Here is a 17,294-nt window from a genome sequence, read left to right as displayed (position 1 = left end):
TATTGAAATAACATGCCAGATTCACAATAGGTACTTAATAAATGCTAAATTTGTATCCTTTCTTAAAGATTAACATTCCAGAAATACCAATGTCAACAAAAGACTAATACATATATCAACATATACATGGGAAGATATGTGTAAGTGTATATACACATGTAGAGACATGTATATGTAATACCAAGTCATAAGCTACCTAGAAATGGAGAACTGTGATGAGTGCTGGACTACGAATTCATGCGTAACTTTATCACTAATAGACGTATGATCTCAGGCAAGTTATCAAACTCTTCTGGACCTTGGTGATCTCATTTATAAATTAAGTCGTACTGCCCCAAATCCAGTTTTCTCCACATTTAAAATTCGATGATTCTATTATTAAAATATTATATCACATTAAAAATCATTACACATACTTAAGATCATCTATTACTTTGGCTTGTTCATTCAGTTCTCTGATATCCACTATACGCTTCATAATTTTTCTTCCTCTAAGTTCTCCTGGCTGGCTACAAGATGCTCCTTGTCTTCGATAATCTACAGCTTCCTGAAAAATCAAAAGCATGTCTGTCAATACCACCCTCAGGTCAACCAGAAAATCTATACTATCACAAAAATAACACCTTAAATCAAAGGAAGCATGCAAGAATCAAAGCCATCTATATCAAGTAGTATGATTGGAATTCTCCAGTGATTCAAATCCCTTCATTTTCACAAGGAATCTATGTAGTTGCTACCTACGTTTCCCCATGAGTGAGCTCTGCATGCTTTCAAATGGGACTGGCTAGACTGAGGGGAGCCCCACATCTCTGAGTCACACAGATACTCTGCAGGAACAGAATAGCGCTGATTTGGGGGCGTCAGGCCTAGCAGGTGATTTACAAGTCGCTGCCCAAAGGTGAGCTTGTGGCCATCTCCACCTACTGAACTTCCATCTGAACTCTAAATGATAAACAGTAACATTAATTTTTAAAAAATTTCTTTCCAAGAACAAGACTATTTGACGAAACAATAGTTAAAGATAATTTAAAAAGTTTTTAAACCCATACCAGAACAAAAACAGAGAGGAGCTTGCTTTTCAACCACCAAATCATTTATACTATAAAATATACAGTATAGATGGAAATACGTCTTTTTAAATGTATACTTTATTTTGTATGCATGCACTTTCCTTTTGAGATTCATTTTTTAGCATCTTTATTGATATAATCCACATGCCACAAAATTCACCCATTTAAAATGTATATAATTTAGTGGTTTTGAGTATATTCACAAAGTTGTACAACTATCACCACAACCTGTTTAGAACATTTTTGCCACCCTCCCCCCAAATGAAACCTCATAACCAACAGCAGTCTCTTCTCATTCCCCGTCCCTGACTCTGAGGTAGCTCTTGGCAATTACTAATGTACTTTCTGTCTCTACAGGTTTGCTTTCACTTTGCTTTTAACATTAGTACACTACCTTTAGGTTAAGGCTACTAAGTTTATTGACAGTTCTGAAAACTATTAATTAAAAGACAGTATCATGAAATTAAAAAACATTACAAAGCGAAGACACAGGGAACCACCACTCTCTTCCTCCCTGTAAAATGATCAACTACAATAGAATAAATAACATTAAATCAATCTTTTCCCTGTCTCAGGGTAAAGGCCAGTCCAGTAAAGTCTAACAGTGAGTTTACTTACAGTATGGATAGTGGGAGACATAGTGTCAACTTCATCCTCATCTGACAGGTCAGCTATGTTCACTGAATTTAGATCAGCAATGTCATCTATGTCCTCCTCTCCTGTCAGTGTCGTAAGGGTATTGCCTAGTGCATTTAGTCTTTTGCCAATGTTAGGATCCATGTGGACGTCGATCCCACACATTTTCCACAAAACGTTGAGTGTCCATGTTCCAGCACTACTACTTTCTGTTTAAAAAAAGAAGTGGCATTTTTGGTAAGTCTTGAGCACAGAAATTTAAATAATCCCATATTTAAGGAATAAAATGGATGATAGCCTTTGTAACAACTAATCTCTCTCACAACTAGGTCTGGGATCGATTGCCCTTTGTGGAGTGTACATCTCTTGCTTCCTCTGTGCAGCACCCTTCTTTCTCCTGTGAACTACAGATTCCCTCTTCTCCCCACTCCTGAGCTGACCTACCCTTCCACAGCTATAGTTGGAACTGCCATGACCCTTACTCATTTGCCAGAATTAGATAAGTAGGCCAGGTGAAAGTCAAAGTTGGAAAACTAAAAACCCTTCCCTGGACTTGAGAAAACCACAGTCCCTCTCTAGCGACTGAGGGTGCGGGAATGAGTCTCCTTGAGCTTTTGGCAGCGATGTCTCCTGACTTGTGGTCAGCAGTATGAAGAAAATGAAGCAGCTAGAGAGGAGCAAAGAGAAGAGCCGGTGGCAGTTGAAATCTTGGATCCAGTAGTTCCTGAGGGCCCCTGAGTTGACCTAGTTCATTATCCTCATTGAAAGAGCCATTCCTAAGTTTAACTGTGATAGGCATATATCCTTTTAATAAACTCCCCATTTTGGTTAAGCTAGTTTGAGAGAGTTGTCACTTAGTAACTAGAGCCCTGACAAAGACTTTTATGTGACTTTTCTCCAAATATGTATGTTTACCTCAGCCATCACCCTTTCTTCTAACATTATTACTCTTGGATATTTCCTAACCTTTTCAGTTCTCAGTCAATGAGACATTTGGCCTTGCTACTTTCTGAGACAATTTACTTAGGATGAGCACCAAGGCTAGGCTTGGGGAAGATAACAGGAAACAGTAAGAAGAGAAAGGAAATCTACTAACTTTCATCAGCTTCTACTCCCACTGACATTTTAAGAGCCCTTAAATAAATATCTTCCTTTAGCTTACCCTTACTTTATAAGAAGTGAAATCAATAAAAATTTACATTGAGCTATCATCTTAGTCAAGATAGGTTATAACTTCTAGAGTTACCTCCTAAGCATTTTCCTAAGATTTTTTTTTTTTTCTTCTCCAATCCTTGAAAGTGTCTGCTTTCTTGCTCACAAAAACTCAGTGGCTTTCCCACTGTCCACCAAATTAAGTCCAGACTCCTTAATTTGAGATTTAACATTTTTCCCAAATTATTTTTCAGGTAACTCTTTTCTGCCCAGTCTGGACAATTCTAACTAGACACTGTTTTCATAACATAACTAATATTCTGTCTGCCTGAATTTTCTGATGCATACTCTCTTAGTTTTTGCTTCAGAAACAATTTTATCTATCAAATCCCTATTCAAATGCTTGTTAAATATTAAGCTTTCTCTGATCCCACTATCCTAGATTTGAAATTTTTCTCTCCCTTCGAGTTTCGCAGCAATTAGAATTTTATATTTTATTGAACTTACCACTTATTACAACTTAGTTATGCTACAGCGCCTTAACAACATTAGCATTTAAATTTATTCAGAGTAGAAAGTATATCTTATTCATCTCTGTCTTTCCCAAAACGTTTTACAGTATATTAGCAAGTGTCTAATTAATAGTTGTTAAATAAAAATATGCTAATATTATTACAAAAATTGTTTTTAAAATCAAGGAACACCAGAATTAATTCAGTTAAAAGACTCTCTTAATGTTAATAAAAATGACACATATATGTGTGAATATATGTATATTTACATATATATATATATATATATATATAAAAAGGCAAAATTCTAACTCATATATGTAAAACAGGTAATACCAATCATGAACTTACCAGCAGCTGCTTGTCCCGTAGTCCTAGAACATACTTCATAGGTGCCATCTGGAACTACACCTGCACAGAAATCATCCCCAAAAGTAGTTTTCAATAAAATTATGCTAGTGATTAAATACTGTACTGTTAATTTTTCGCCCAGAGATTATTATCTAAATATAAATAGAATCACTAGACTTTTTAGGCTTCAGTTTCTAATCTGCAGAATGAAACAGCAAACTTAGATGACTTGTAATATTCCATATCCAACATTTTTATTTTATGCTTTTAAGAATTTAACTGCAGCTTTATCTTACATTCTGAATGTGACAATACCTGGCTGACTCTGAAACTCTAGTTTCAAGATGCTATGACAACATGTGCCACCATATGAATCCCACTTAAAGAATGCAAATAATTTAAAAATAATTTTCTGTTAATAATAACTTCCACATTTAGGTCACAGACATGATTTATCAGCCTTGTCTTTTCCTTTGACATTTTATGAGAAATAAAAATGACTGCCATGATGTCAGTCACATATGATTAATCTCCTAAGGTTATGGACCTATCTCCAGAACATATCTAACTTTAAATCTGAAATATTTACTACCACTTAGCTTTAACCTGGTAACTTCAACTTCAAAAAAAAAAAAAAAAAAAGAGGTTAACTAAATCAACAGTATAGGAACATACCATCTTTAAAACAATTTTTCAAAAAAGTTGTGCCCAACGACAGAATTAAAACTCTTTCTTAGTAATCCTTCATAACAATCAAATTTCAATCTAAATCTGGCAGAACAGGGATCCCTGGGTGGCGCAGCGGTTTGGCGCCTGCCTTTGGCCCAGGGCGCGATCCTGGAGACCCGGGATCGAATCCCACATCGGGCTCCCGGTGCATGGAGCCTGCTTCTCCCTCTGCCTGTGTCTCTGCCTCTCTCTCTCTATGTGACTATCATAAATAAAAATTAAAAAAAAAATAAATCTGGCAGAACATAAATCTTAAATAAAATGTCCTTTTGCAATTTATTCTGTATCCTCAGTTGGTATTCAAATGTTACTCGAATCTGAGCTGCAGAAATACAACGTATTTTGGGAGAAAGAGTCTATTAAGTGACAATGTCTATTATGTGGGTTTTTTTTTTAAAGCGAATGCTAATAATTTTAAAATCTGAATTATATTTTTGAAGTATATGGTACCAGTGCTTCATATACAATTTACAGAATATGAGAGAAGTAGATCTTGTCTTAGAGTAAAAGATTGCTCAGTTCACCTTTATAGTCATGGTTATAAAGCAGAGCAAAAGAAACTTAGATAACTCTTTCAAATCTAAGAATGCTAGAAAACCCTCTGAAATTATAAGTATCATAATGGAGGCCAAATGAAAGCTAGTAAATAAAAACAAGATAGAAAACTTTTAAGACTTTGAATTCCAAGAAATGTCAGAGAACTTTTAAATATTGTTTAAAGAAATTATATAAATTCATATATTACAGAGCCATTATAAATTAAAAAGAAATATTAAGATTTTTTAGGAGTTGATCCAAATCCTCAAAGTGAGAAGAGAATCAACTACACTTTCCCCCATTGTGCCTGTGGTCGCTGAGTCAGAGACATAATGCTGAGTAGGATCAACCATTAGTCTGAATCTCCGATGGCAATTTTCCTGCTCTTTTGACCTAATGTTACCCAGGTACTAACACAGAGCGTGGAGTCTTTCAAACCTCTTCTCTTTTCCCTGATGCTAGCTACATTTTTCGAACTTTTAATGGTTTATATAATTTTTATAAATAAATGTCAGTGGAAAGAGTCTGGTCTTTTCTATCTAGTTATATGGACCTTTGAATTCTTCCTAAAGATTGTCCTTTCTAATTCTAACTGCATTTCCTAGAAAATATTATCACCCTAGAGAGGCAAGTCCACTGGGCCACCATTTTTTTGTAGGGCTTGACTTTAAAATGATCTGTAAAAATAAAATCCTACAGTATAACTCTATGATTCCTTGTTTCTCTAATCCAATCCTTTTTGTCAAAAAGATTTAATGTCACTTATATTCTATTTATTATTACTAATAAAAATTAATTTGCCCCTGCTATAATTTGGGATTCTTTTTTTTTAAGATTTTATTTATTTATTCATGATAGAGAGGGAGAGAGAGAGGCAGAGACACAGGCTGAGGGAGAAGCAGGCTCCATGCAAGGAGCCTGATGTGGGACTTAATCCCAGGACTCCAGGATCCCACCGTGAACCGAAGGCAGACGCTCAACTGCAGACCCACCCAGGCATCCCATAATTTGGAATTCTTATTTCAATAGAAGAACCACTCAACTCCTCTGCTTCCTTGCCAAGACACCAAACAAAAAGCATGTTATAAAAATAAGTCATTTAGTTTCCTACATAACCTAAAATAAACCATGATTATCACAATTATCAGTATGTAAATATTCTACTTAGTTGGTGTAATACACATTGAGGTTTAAATATTTTTACTATGAGCCTTTGATTTTGATTCAGAGGCATATTTATCATGCATTTTCTCATTATAATAAACTGTTAAGGAAATGGTATTCTTCTTTTGCTTCCGAATATATTTATCCATTTTAATGATTATAATAAAGACAAAGATGTCATCTTACTACAAATCAGTAGATTTAAATTTAAGAAAAATAGACAAGAGAGTTATAATGACTTTATATATATAACAACTGTATAAAAGATTTGTAATTTCTCATGAAGGCTATTTTTGGTCTTTTGGAAATGAAGCATAAGTATTTTGATATCAAGTCTTCTTAATAACCTGAAGTATTTCACAGAAATCGCAGCATTTTACCTATGAATTACCTAAATGAGAAGCAGTCAATACCAGAATTTCACCTATAATTTTATCTAAGTTTTAATCAAAATAGATGCCAAAAACTTCAAGTTTTGATATAAAAATAATGAAAAATTCTCTTTAAAGAAGACCCAGAACTGGACAGAAGATTTCCTTGCAGTGGAGTGGAGAAAAAAACTGCATAAACAACGGCATACCACTCTTTGTAAAGTAAGTATAAATTTTGGTTAACAATCTTTAATTCGGGATCCCTGGGTGGCGCAGCGGTTTGGCGCCTGCCTTTGGCCCAGGGCGCGATCCTGGAGACCTGGGATCGAATCCCACATCGGGCTCCCTGCATGGAGCCTGCTTCTCCCTCTGCCTGTGTCTCTGCCTCTCTCTCTCTCTCTCTCTCTGTGTGTGTGTGTGACTATCATAAATAAATAAATAAATAAACTTTAAAAAAAATCTTTAATTCCTCAAACATAGCTTTTATTAGAAAATTAATGAAGATTTATTAACTCTGCTATAATATTTAGTATATTAAGATAAAAATAAATCCATATTCCTTAAAAACTGTATATAAACACAGCTGTAGTTACTCCCAACCTTGAATATTAATGGAATCGGAGGAATTCACACAAGTTACAAACTGTAACTTACAAATTTAGACACATGAATTTATTTATATTAATATTATTTTATGGCTGGAGTTCCTGTTTCTAGTTATCTACAACCTGTTCTATGATATACGATAAACTGGATCTTGCATATTTATCACTTTCTTTCAAGATCCCTACAGAGAAAAGATGCTTTTATCTGGTCATGCATAAATCAGTTACAGGAAAAAAATCAGGCAGTAAATGAATCCTCAAATGTTATACCATCAAGAAGACTGCCTAGTTGATTTACTTACCAAAACTACTGAAAGCTACAGTTTTTCACAAATTTGACCTACCTTTAACTAGAAATAGCCCTTATTTCACAAAGTCCAACATTCCGATAGCTAAGCATCCTTTGGTTTTACAAATGAAGACACTGCTTTTTTTTTTTTAATTAAAACAATTCTAAACCTCATACAGAAAATAAAAGACACTCACAGGCATTCATCACTAGATCGCCACGAATTTCTGGTTTCCAGTCATCCCACGACGTCTCAAAGCCATCAGCAAAACGAATACAAAAGTTTTTGAAATGCCCTTTACTAACCAGAGATTCTGAAGAACATGCAGTGATAAGAGTACTTTCAATGGTCAATACTAAGGCAGAACCAATGTCAAGGTCTCCAGTGTGATTAGACTGCAAAATACATTTAAAAAAAAAAAGACAAAAGGTGACAATGTTTTAAATTTGGAAATTCTCACGGGATTCATAGGAACAAAAGTCTAGGAAAAGTCAAGCCTAGAAATTTTCATTAAAAAGCAGCTTAGAAAGATGTCTACTTTTAAAAAATTACATTGCTGAAGTGAATACATTTGCAATGTGGAACTTTTCTTTTTTAACTCACAAAAGGTAGGGGTGCCTGGGTGGCTGAGTCGGTTAAGTGTCTGACTCTTGATTCTGGTGCACTTCATGATCTCAGGGTTGTGGGATTGAGTCCCTAATGGGACTCTGAGCTCAGCGGGGAGTCTGCTTGAGAGTCCCTTCCTCTGCTTTTGCTTCTCCACCCCACTCACATGTATGTGCTCTCTTGCTCAAATAAATAAATCCTAAAAAACTCACAAAAAGTTAATTATCTAGATTTTTGGGGTTTTGTTTTGTTTTTTCTTTTTCTTTTTTTAGAGAGAGAAAGAGCATGAGCAGCTGAGAGGGAGCACGAGACAACCTTAAGCAGGCTTCATGCCCAGCGTACAGCCTCAGCAGGGCTCCACACAAGGCTCTGTGTGGGGTTTGATCTCAATACTGACATTATGACCTGAGCTGAAATTAACAGACACTTAACCGACTGAGCCACTCAGGTGTCCCTAATTATCTACTTTTCTATCTTAAGCTTCTGTTTTAGTGGTGGGGAACATTCTCATTATGACAGCCACTTCTGGTGTATATGGCTTTCCTGAGCTATGACCATAATGCCATTAAAAAAATTATTTTTCAACTCCTGAGGCATAAATATACTAGATTTGCCAATCCTCAATCCAGAGTTTTTCTTCACAAGGTCTCGCGAAACAAAATACTAAAAGATAAATTCATTCAACAACTGGTTACAGGTTAAGGTAAATTTTAACAGTAAAAGAGACGTCTATATTTGATATAATTGTAACTTCCTAGGCCTGATAAGGGTTTATAGCACTTTTTTGTTTCATACACATGTCCATAAATTATGAAAATTCTTGCTTTATCTGGTACATATAAATTGGAAGTTTCATTACCACTAAATATTGCAGCTTAAAGGCATTTTGAAATTCTCTACCCTAATTTAGATGAGGTTACTAAAAATTATTAAATAATATTGTCAAATGTTCTCTTTTATTTATTAAGTATATGCCAAAGACTTATTTGTTAAAAACCAAAACAATAAAAAGACAATGAAAACTCAGCTGCCTATTTTTCAAGGTAAAAATTAAGATTTATCAGATGGGTATCAATCTCATCACAATTTTGCAGCAGAGTGCTTCAGAGCAAAGTCTCATGAGATTCATATTTAATACACTGTGGATAAATAATGGCTGAAGGAATTCAATCTTACTTGCTATTTACTAAACTCAAGTTACAAACTGTTAATTAGAAAAAATTATTATACTGTATATACATAGAAATGGTTAGTAGAATGTTGTCCTCTTAATCTTGGACTATCGTTTGATTTTTTTACCTGTGCAGTATTTGTGATGGGCAGGCATATTCCCAGATCATTCACAGTGAGCTGGAGGAAGAGAGTCCCAAAGGCCTGAGCTGATGTTTGCTGGATACCTGGTAGCATATCTACTACTTCCTTTGTAGCCATATGAATATCTTTATGTAAAGCCATTCGTTGTTCATTCCAGTTGTCATAGGCAGCCTTATAATTCAGCCAAAACAGCACAGCTTTTTATAATTAAGGCAAGGTGGAAAGAAAATTAAAATCAAAGCTGTAAAGCTATAAGGCAAGTAAAACTCAGGAGCTGCAAAGTCTGGTCAATTAATAAAAATCACTCTCAGCAGAAAATTATAGCATTAGAATTAGAAAGGATATAAGGGAATATAGTCAATTTGACAAATGAAAGCAGGCGACTGCATAATGGCAGAAAGAAGAAAATAATCCAGGTCCATTTGTTCATTTAATTAATTATTTGTGAAATGCCTATTATATGCTATGCACTAGGATGCAATAGAAATGAAATGAAAACAGAACATGGTCCCTGACCTTGTAGAGCTTACTATTACTACTGTTAAAAAATTCTTGAAGGCGGGCAGCCGGGGTGGCTCAGTGGTTTAGCACCACCTTCAGCCAGGGCCTGATCCTGGGGACCTGGGGTCAAGTCCCATGTCGGGCTCCCTGCATGGAGCCTGCTTCTACCTCTGCCTCTCTCTCTCTCTCTCTCTCTCTCTCTCTCTCTCTCTCTGTGTCTCTCATGAATAAATAAATAAAATCTTAAAAAAAAATTCTTGAAGGAGAGGTACATAATAGTAGGAGTATATAGTAAAAAGGTGTGATCCTCAAAGAGAAGTCAAGACATCTGAGTCTGTAACAGGAATGGAACCTTAAGGAAAACCTTCATTTAATGCACTATACAGAAGGAGAGTCTAAAGATGAGGTAGGGGAAAGATTAAGGGGTAGGGAAGCAGATGGAAAAGCAAGCGGTCAGACACAAAGAGTAGGAAGTACTTTAAGGAGCCGTTGAAGGTGATGAGAGGTTTGTAAGATGTGAAATGAAAAAAAGTGCACAGAAGTTAGCATAATAAAATGTTACCCATAACATTGCCAAAAGGATAGTTTTCTAACAGACTTATCACCAGGCAATGCCAATTTCAATCTTAAGTGGCTTTATAAATCAGTTCTTCATTACTTCCACAATACAATTGCTACATACTTGCCCAATATACATTAATTAGACCCCATCTATCTGTTCAGCCTTATTTCCTATTATTTTCTTTTATGAAAGCTGCTATATGTTTTAGACCTCTGTGTTAATACATATTCATTCATATTCTCTCTCATCTGGTAAATATTTACTTAGTTCTTAACTTTAACCCAGGAACTGTTCTGCTTCAGATACAAAGGTAAGTGAGACTAGCTTCATTTCCTTGTCTCCCAGGTGAACTTTTAACTCCAAGTCAAATCTGAAGAATTAGTTTTCCTTTAAGAAGCACAGGCAAAGTTAGAAGGCTCCCTCAGATACAAGAAAAGGTAACTCTAACTCCTCCCTGTAGTATATTTTGTTCTCTCCCACTGGACTGACAGGTCCTTGAGGACAGGGATCTGTATTCCACTCCTAGACTCCCAGACTGTAAATGAATAAAGATAGTGCAAAAGCAAATGGGTGCATTAGTTTTTGAAACCAAACAGTTAGCATTACAATTAAAATTCTGACACCCTCTATATCCATGTTGAAAGCAAATGACTTTAAAAAATAAAATAAGTTTAAAAACTGAAAAGAATAAGCAAAACACTTTGTTTGGATGTTCACATTTCAGGTTAGGAGACATTTAGCTGTCAAGCATCTACAGTGGTAAACAACAAATGACTTTTATCCAACATTACCAAAACATTTCTAAATCTAACAAGATAGTGTTGATGGACTTTATCTTACCTCTATCAAAGGCCACAGGCTGTGCATAAACAATTGGTCTATTCAAGGTAATAAGCACGGCTTCCCTATCTGAAGAACCACTGATTTCTTCTCGGAGGGCATTTCTTAATCCAATCCTGGTTTTAAAATAAGCAACTTGATGAAAATCAGAACCAGCTTCCTCATAAACCTAAATTAAAATGAAAAACTCAATAAAATCAAGTAGTGGAAAATGTTTTGGTAAAAAACTTACAAGTTGGTATTATTCACCAAAAGAACTATCATATATTTTTCTCAACTTTATTTGTCAATGATATATTCCTTATACTCTGTACCATAAACACCTGAAATTAATATATAACATGTATGGGTAAACAAGAAGTAAATATGAAGTCATACAGAAAGTTTGTAGAAAAGCTAGAATGAGGTCCATATTCTTAATGTCAATACATTAACTGTTTCAAGATAATTACATCCTTTTTCTTCTCAACATGTGTTTCCATTTGGAAAAAAATACTGTTTTTCTAAAGATGGCAAGAAATTTTTCTCCATTTCCCTACATAATCTTTAATACAGCCATTTAATATAGAAAGTATGACTGGTATTAGTTTAATCAGTTCTTTTAAATAAAAGAAGGAAAAAGGTTAAAATCTACATAATATCTATCAAAATAAAAACAATAACAAAAACATCCCCCAATAAGGTGTGAAAGTTATATTTTTATAAAATAGAATCTGATTTATTGCTGTGTGTATATATACATAAAACTTTCTATACATACTACATACACAGATATATACACATATATGTAGACATATATACACATACACATATATGTGTAGCATACATACACACATATGTATAAAACCTAGCATATGTAAAACTTGCTATTAACATTATGGTATGCATAAATTCCAATATTAAACAGGGTAGCTAAGAAACTTAGTAACATTTTAAGAACTGACCAGTGTCAGTACAGTGCTGAAATAAAAAATAATTCTAAACAAAACCAAGAGTAATTATAAACAAGTATTTATGAAGATGTTGAATTAAGCTTCCTGTGATTACATTTGCACTAAACTATAGCAATATACCACCCAAAAGACTCAATGAAATGCCAAACTAAAATTGTAAAGGCCTTCTTAAATGAAGTTTCACTCCAATTTACAATTAGAAATTTTAGGAATATTAAATAACTTTTTAAAAGTATAGTAAAAGGGACACCCGGATGGCTCAGTCAGTTAAATGTCTGCCTTTGGCTCAAGTCATGATCCTGGGTCCTGGAATGGAGCCCCACATCGGCTCCCTGCTCAGCATATGGAGTCTGCTGCTTCCTCTCCTTCAGCCCCTACCCCCACTCGTGCCCCCTCTCTCTTTCTCTCAAATAAAATCTTAAAAAAATAGTAATATTTACAGTAGTTCAAATTGATATACAAAATTTAAAAGCTAAAATTCTAGTATCAGCATATTTGTACTCACTTGATGTTTGACAATTTGTCCTAATGCCAGATTTAAATCCACCTGGCATTTACCAAACAGTTTCAGATAGCTGCTACTCCCTGGTGAAGCTTTGGTTTGAAGTCGGTTCGAAAGTTCCAGCTCTATCAATCCAGTTTCAAATCTCACAGCTCTCATTGATGGAGTAGTGGCTGTTACTTGAATACCCTAGTTAGTAGATTATATGTTAGGAGGAAAAAAGAATCTTAAATCAACAATATACACTCATTCAAATGAAATCTTTCAATATCTGATAAAATGCCATGTTTTAAAATACATATGGGCTGTCTAATGAGCTGATAAACATTCTTTAATTTCTCATATTAGTAGGGAATTTTTTACTTACTGAATTTTATTTTAAATTTTGTACTTAGCATATGACCTGTTCATGAGTTAAATACATTAATTATAATTAGTTGGTAATACTTTTAACACTAATATCTTAATAATTGGAAATATTAAGGTTTCTATTAAGGTATTATTGTTAATTGGACAAGAGTACAAAATATTTCTTACAGAGTAACTTATAACTGTAATAATTAGAAAAAAATAAAATATTTACCAGCAGGGGGAAGTTATATGAACTGTTACAACTATATAATAAATAGTACAGCTATTCAGGAAGATAAAGTTAATCTATAATGTTCTGACATTGAAAGGTATTCAAGGTTTTTAAAATGCATAAATATATGCACATGTAAAAATACAAACAGAAAAAAGTCCTAAATGATATTCAATTACTAAAAATTTTCTTGAGTGAATGGGGTTACACTTCATTTTTATTTTCTACTTATCATATTTATGTATCATATGAATTTCCTATAATTAGTATACATTAAATACTTAGAAAAGTACTTTGAAAAGTATAATTCCTTATATGTTACCTTAAACTGCAAGTTCAGAGAATAAAGTAGAATTTTAGGCTTATCTCCATCTGCTGTTCCATCATGTTCATTCCAAAGAGGAATAGGCTGCTCCCCACCTATAGAAGTTAAATAACAGAGGGTCTGGGGCAATCACTTTAAAAGGAAAATTATAATTATTTTATGCATTTAAAAAAACATAAACAGTTATTTTTTCTGATCATGTTCTCAATCTTTAACAGGAAACTTTAGCCATGTCACATTTCACTGACACACACACACACACACACACATATGAATGCTAGGGATAATACTTCATATATAGGCATTTATTAAGACTATTTTATAAGAACTGAAAACATTATACAATTAAATGTAATCATATATCTCAAAAATGTATTTGAGGGGAAAAAAAGTAAATTGTACTAATGTCTTCAATAAAAAATGTGAACTTTATTGTTTACATTTAAATGTGCTGCAAACAAAAAAGAAATAAAGAAAAAATAAAGGTGCAGAAATTTTAAAAATAAGGTAATGTGTGCTAAGAATATGTGGCAGCAAAAGTTTGTCCTACAAATTAAAGAAAAAATGAGACAGGAGACTCTGGGGTAGAGTTCCTATTAACAGATCATTTGTTGCCCAGGCAATGTGGCATCCACAAAATAATGTTCTAATATTTTAATGTGTAACTTCCCTTTCCACTTTTCATCCCCTTGATGAAAAAATTTTCTGCATATTTATCTTTTAAGTTTTCCATCTTAAAATTTTAATCTTTCTATATGTATATTCAGTTTAGTAGCATCATCCCAGAGAGCATATATATCTACATGTGATGGGAAGTTTTCTCCTATTAGCGAATCAAATTAATGTAATCCATCACAATCCTTCTGAAAAATTACATGGTCATATCAACAGAGGCAGAAAAAGGGGTGCCTGGCCAGCTCAGTTGGAAAATCACACAACGCTTGATCTTGGGGTTGTGAGTTCAAGACCCACACTGGGTAGAGATTACTTAAATATAAACTTAAAAAATAGAGATGCAGAAAAAGCATTTCACAAAATTCAACACTCATTCATGATAAAAACTCTCAGTAGAAAGAAAGAGAGGAAAATTTCTCCAATTTGATAATATCTACAAAACTTTACAGTTAACATCATATGCTCAATAGTGAAAAACCTGAAACTTTCCTATTTAGATAAGATACAAGGCAAGGATGACTCCTCTTACCACTTCTGTTCAACATCACATGGGAAGTCCTAACTAATACAATAATACAAGAAAAGTAAACAAAAGGTATAGAAATTGGGAAGGAGAAAATAAAATTGTCTTTGTTCACAAATGGCAAGAACATTTATGTGGAAAATCTGAAAGAACTGACAAAAAAACTCCTGGAGCCAATAAGCAATTATTGCAAGGTTGCAGGATACAAAGTTAATACTGACAAAGGTCAATCACTTTCCTATACACCAGCAATGAAGAGAGGAACTTAAAAAACACAATCCCATTTACATTAGCACCACAAAAAAAAATTAAATACATAGGTATAAATTAACAATATATGTGCAAGATCTACATGAAGAAAAATACTAAGTTCTGAGGAAATGTATCAAAAAAGAACTAAATAAATGGAGAGATATTTCACATTCATAAATAGGAAAAATCAATTATTGTCAAGATGTCAATTCTTAACTACATCTTTCTAAAACCAGGGAGTCCATGGACAATAAAATTATAAGAACTGATTCTTTTATTATTCTTAGAATATATATTAATCTTATAATTAAGTTATAATAACTGATTCCTCAAAAAAAAGATTTTCCTAATAAACATGATTGCTGTAAATGAGTATGTCTATACAACAGAAAATGTCCTAGAGCTAAATGTAATATTAAGAAAAAGGTGTAAGAAGTAGAGAAATAAGGGCAGTAACTATGAAGATCATGGGACAGTAGGGAAGCAATAGAGAGATTAGAATTCTAAGAAACTTGGCTACAAGGGTTCAAAGCATTCCCTCTCAGTAAAATGTTGCACTCTCCAGTTTTGTAAAATCTCGCTTCATGAGGTCCTGGGACCAGCTAGATGATAAATGACTTATTTTCAGCCATTTTCCTAGAGTTCCACCATATAGTCAGGAAGGAATGGTTCAGGGATAAGACCTAGACACTAAATGACTTAGTATCAGAATCTTATCTCTGAATTCTTCACAGTGATTAGTAAATCTTCACAGTTAGAATATTATTTCTAATCTTTTTTATATAAATTTATTTTTTATTGGTGTTCAATCTGCCAACATATAGAATGACACCCAGTGCTCATCCCATCAAGTGCTCCCCTCAGTGCCCGTCACCCAGTCACCCCCACCCCCTGCCCACCTCCCTTTCTACTACCCCTAGTTCGTTTCCCAGAGTTAGGAGTCTCTTATGTTCTGTCTCCCTTTCTTATATTTCCCACTCATTTTTTCTCCCACTCATTTTTTCTCCCTTCCCCTTTATTCCCTTTCACTATTTTTTATATTCCCCAAAGGAATGAGACCATATAATTTTTGTCCTTCTCCAATTGACTTATTTCACTCATCATAATACCTTCCAGTTCCATCCACGTCAAAGCAAATGGTGGGTATTTGTCATTTCTAATGGCTGAGTAATATTCCATTGTATACATAGACCACATCTTCTTTATCCATTCATCTTTTGATGGACACCGAGGCTCCTTCCACAGTTTGGCTATTGTGGACATTACTGCCAGAAACATTGGGATGCAGGTGTCCCGGCATTTCACTGCATCTGTATCTTTGGGGTAAATCCCCAGCAATGCAATTGCTGGGTCATAGGGCAGATCTATTTGTAACTCTTTGAGGAATTTCTTATCTTTTTTTCCAGTTCATTCTTCATAGACCTAGGGATATACTTTTAACTCCTCACCAACTGTAATTCAAACGTTAAGAAAAGCCTTTTTCTTCATCAAAACTACCTGAAGGGCAACTTATAGTGCAAGTCTGATTAGAATTCTACAATGCTAGCTTTTTAAACCATGAAAGATACAAAATTTTGCTAATTGAATTTAAATTAAAAAAAGAAAGATACAAAATCAGTTTGAGTCAAATATTTTTTCTTATATTCAGCAATATAGACTTGAAAATATTCTTTAGAACTCATAAAAATTCACTAGCTTAAAATATTCTTAACTTCCATATCACAATGTTCTAATGTGATTTTAACCATGTAAATGGGCCACATCAAAACTTCAGTATATTCCCCAAATAGAGGCACCTTCAGTGGCAGAAAGAGCTTCACTATTTATTTTTTTTCTTCCTTAACAGTTTGTATTCAACAACTTTCAGAATTCCCAGGCTACCAACTGATCTGATTTTTTACAACTCAACTTGTGAAATTCTATAGTTCTACTGAGCTTCTTCAATATAATCATTTATTAGTTTCCTGACTTCAGATAAAATCAGAACCAGCCCATGAGAATCAGGAAAATCTGTTGCTCACATGGGTACAACATAACTTAATTCCCTACTGCATTGAGTTTTGTCCCCCTTTGGGGCCTTATCAAATACTTGTCCATAAGCCCTGCCTGCCTCTTTTCTACCTCTCCTTTCTTGCCAAATAGATTTCATTTATGAGGCTTTGGATAGGACTTCCTCTGTATAGCCTTTTCTGATTTCTTAAACTAGATTAGTTTCTCCTCTGACATAGACATAGCACCCTG

The 17,294-nt window shown here is 34.1% G+C and overlaps 1 protein-coding gene across 6 annotated transcripts in view; it reads right to left on the bottom strand.

The window, feature by feature from the left end:
- KIAA1109 (KIAA1109 ortholog) overlaps positions 1-17,294 on the bottom strand; it is a 211,643-nt gene that overhangs the window by 38,830 nt on the left and 155,519 nt on the right. For 4 of the 6 annotated variants that reach the window (XM_041758126.1, XM_041758130.1, XM_041758129.1 and 1 more), the window contains 9 exons: positions 13,601-13,698; positions 12,699-12,884; positions 11,241-11,409; positions 9,323-9,534; positions 7,614-7,812; positions 3,722-3,781; positions 1,689-1,915; positions 742-942; positions 417-547 (listed from right to left, as the gene is read on the bottom strand). In XM_041758126.1, the coding sequence (XP_041614060.1) occupies positions 417-547; positions 742-942; positions 1,689-1,915; positions 3,722-3,781; positions 7,614-7,812; positions 9,323-9,534; positions 11,241-11,409; positions 12,699-12,884; positions 13,601-13,698 (1,483 nt within the window). The remainder of the gene's footprint in view (positions 1-416; positions 548-741; positions 943-1,688; positions 1,916-3,721; positions 3,782-7,613; positions 7,813-9,322; positions 9,535-11,240; positions 11,410-12,698; positions 12,885-13,600; positions 13,699-17,294) is intronic. The other 2 variants (XM_041758131.1, XM_041758132.1) reach the window with 1 other exon arrangement.

This window comes from Vulpes lagopus, chromosome 6 (assembly GCF_018345385.1).
Source record: "Vulpes lagopus strain Blue_001 chromosome 6, ASM1834538v1, whole genome shotgun sequence".
NCBI classification, from domain to species: domain Eukaryota; kingdom Metazoa; phylum Chordata; class Mammalia; order Carnivora; family Canidae; genus Vulpes; species Vulpes lagopus.
Note: the sequence above shows the minus strand (reverse complement) of the source record. Positions and strands in the feature narration are given on the sequence as shown.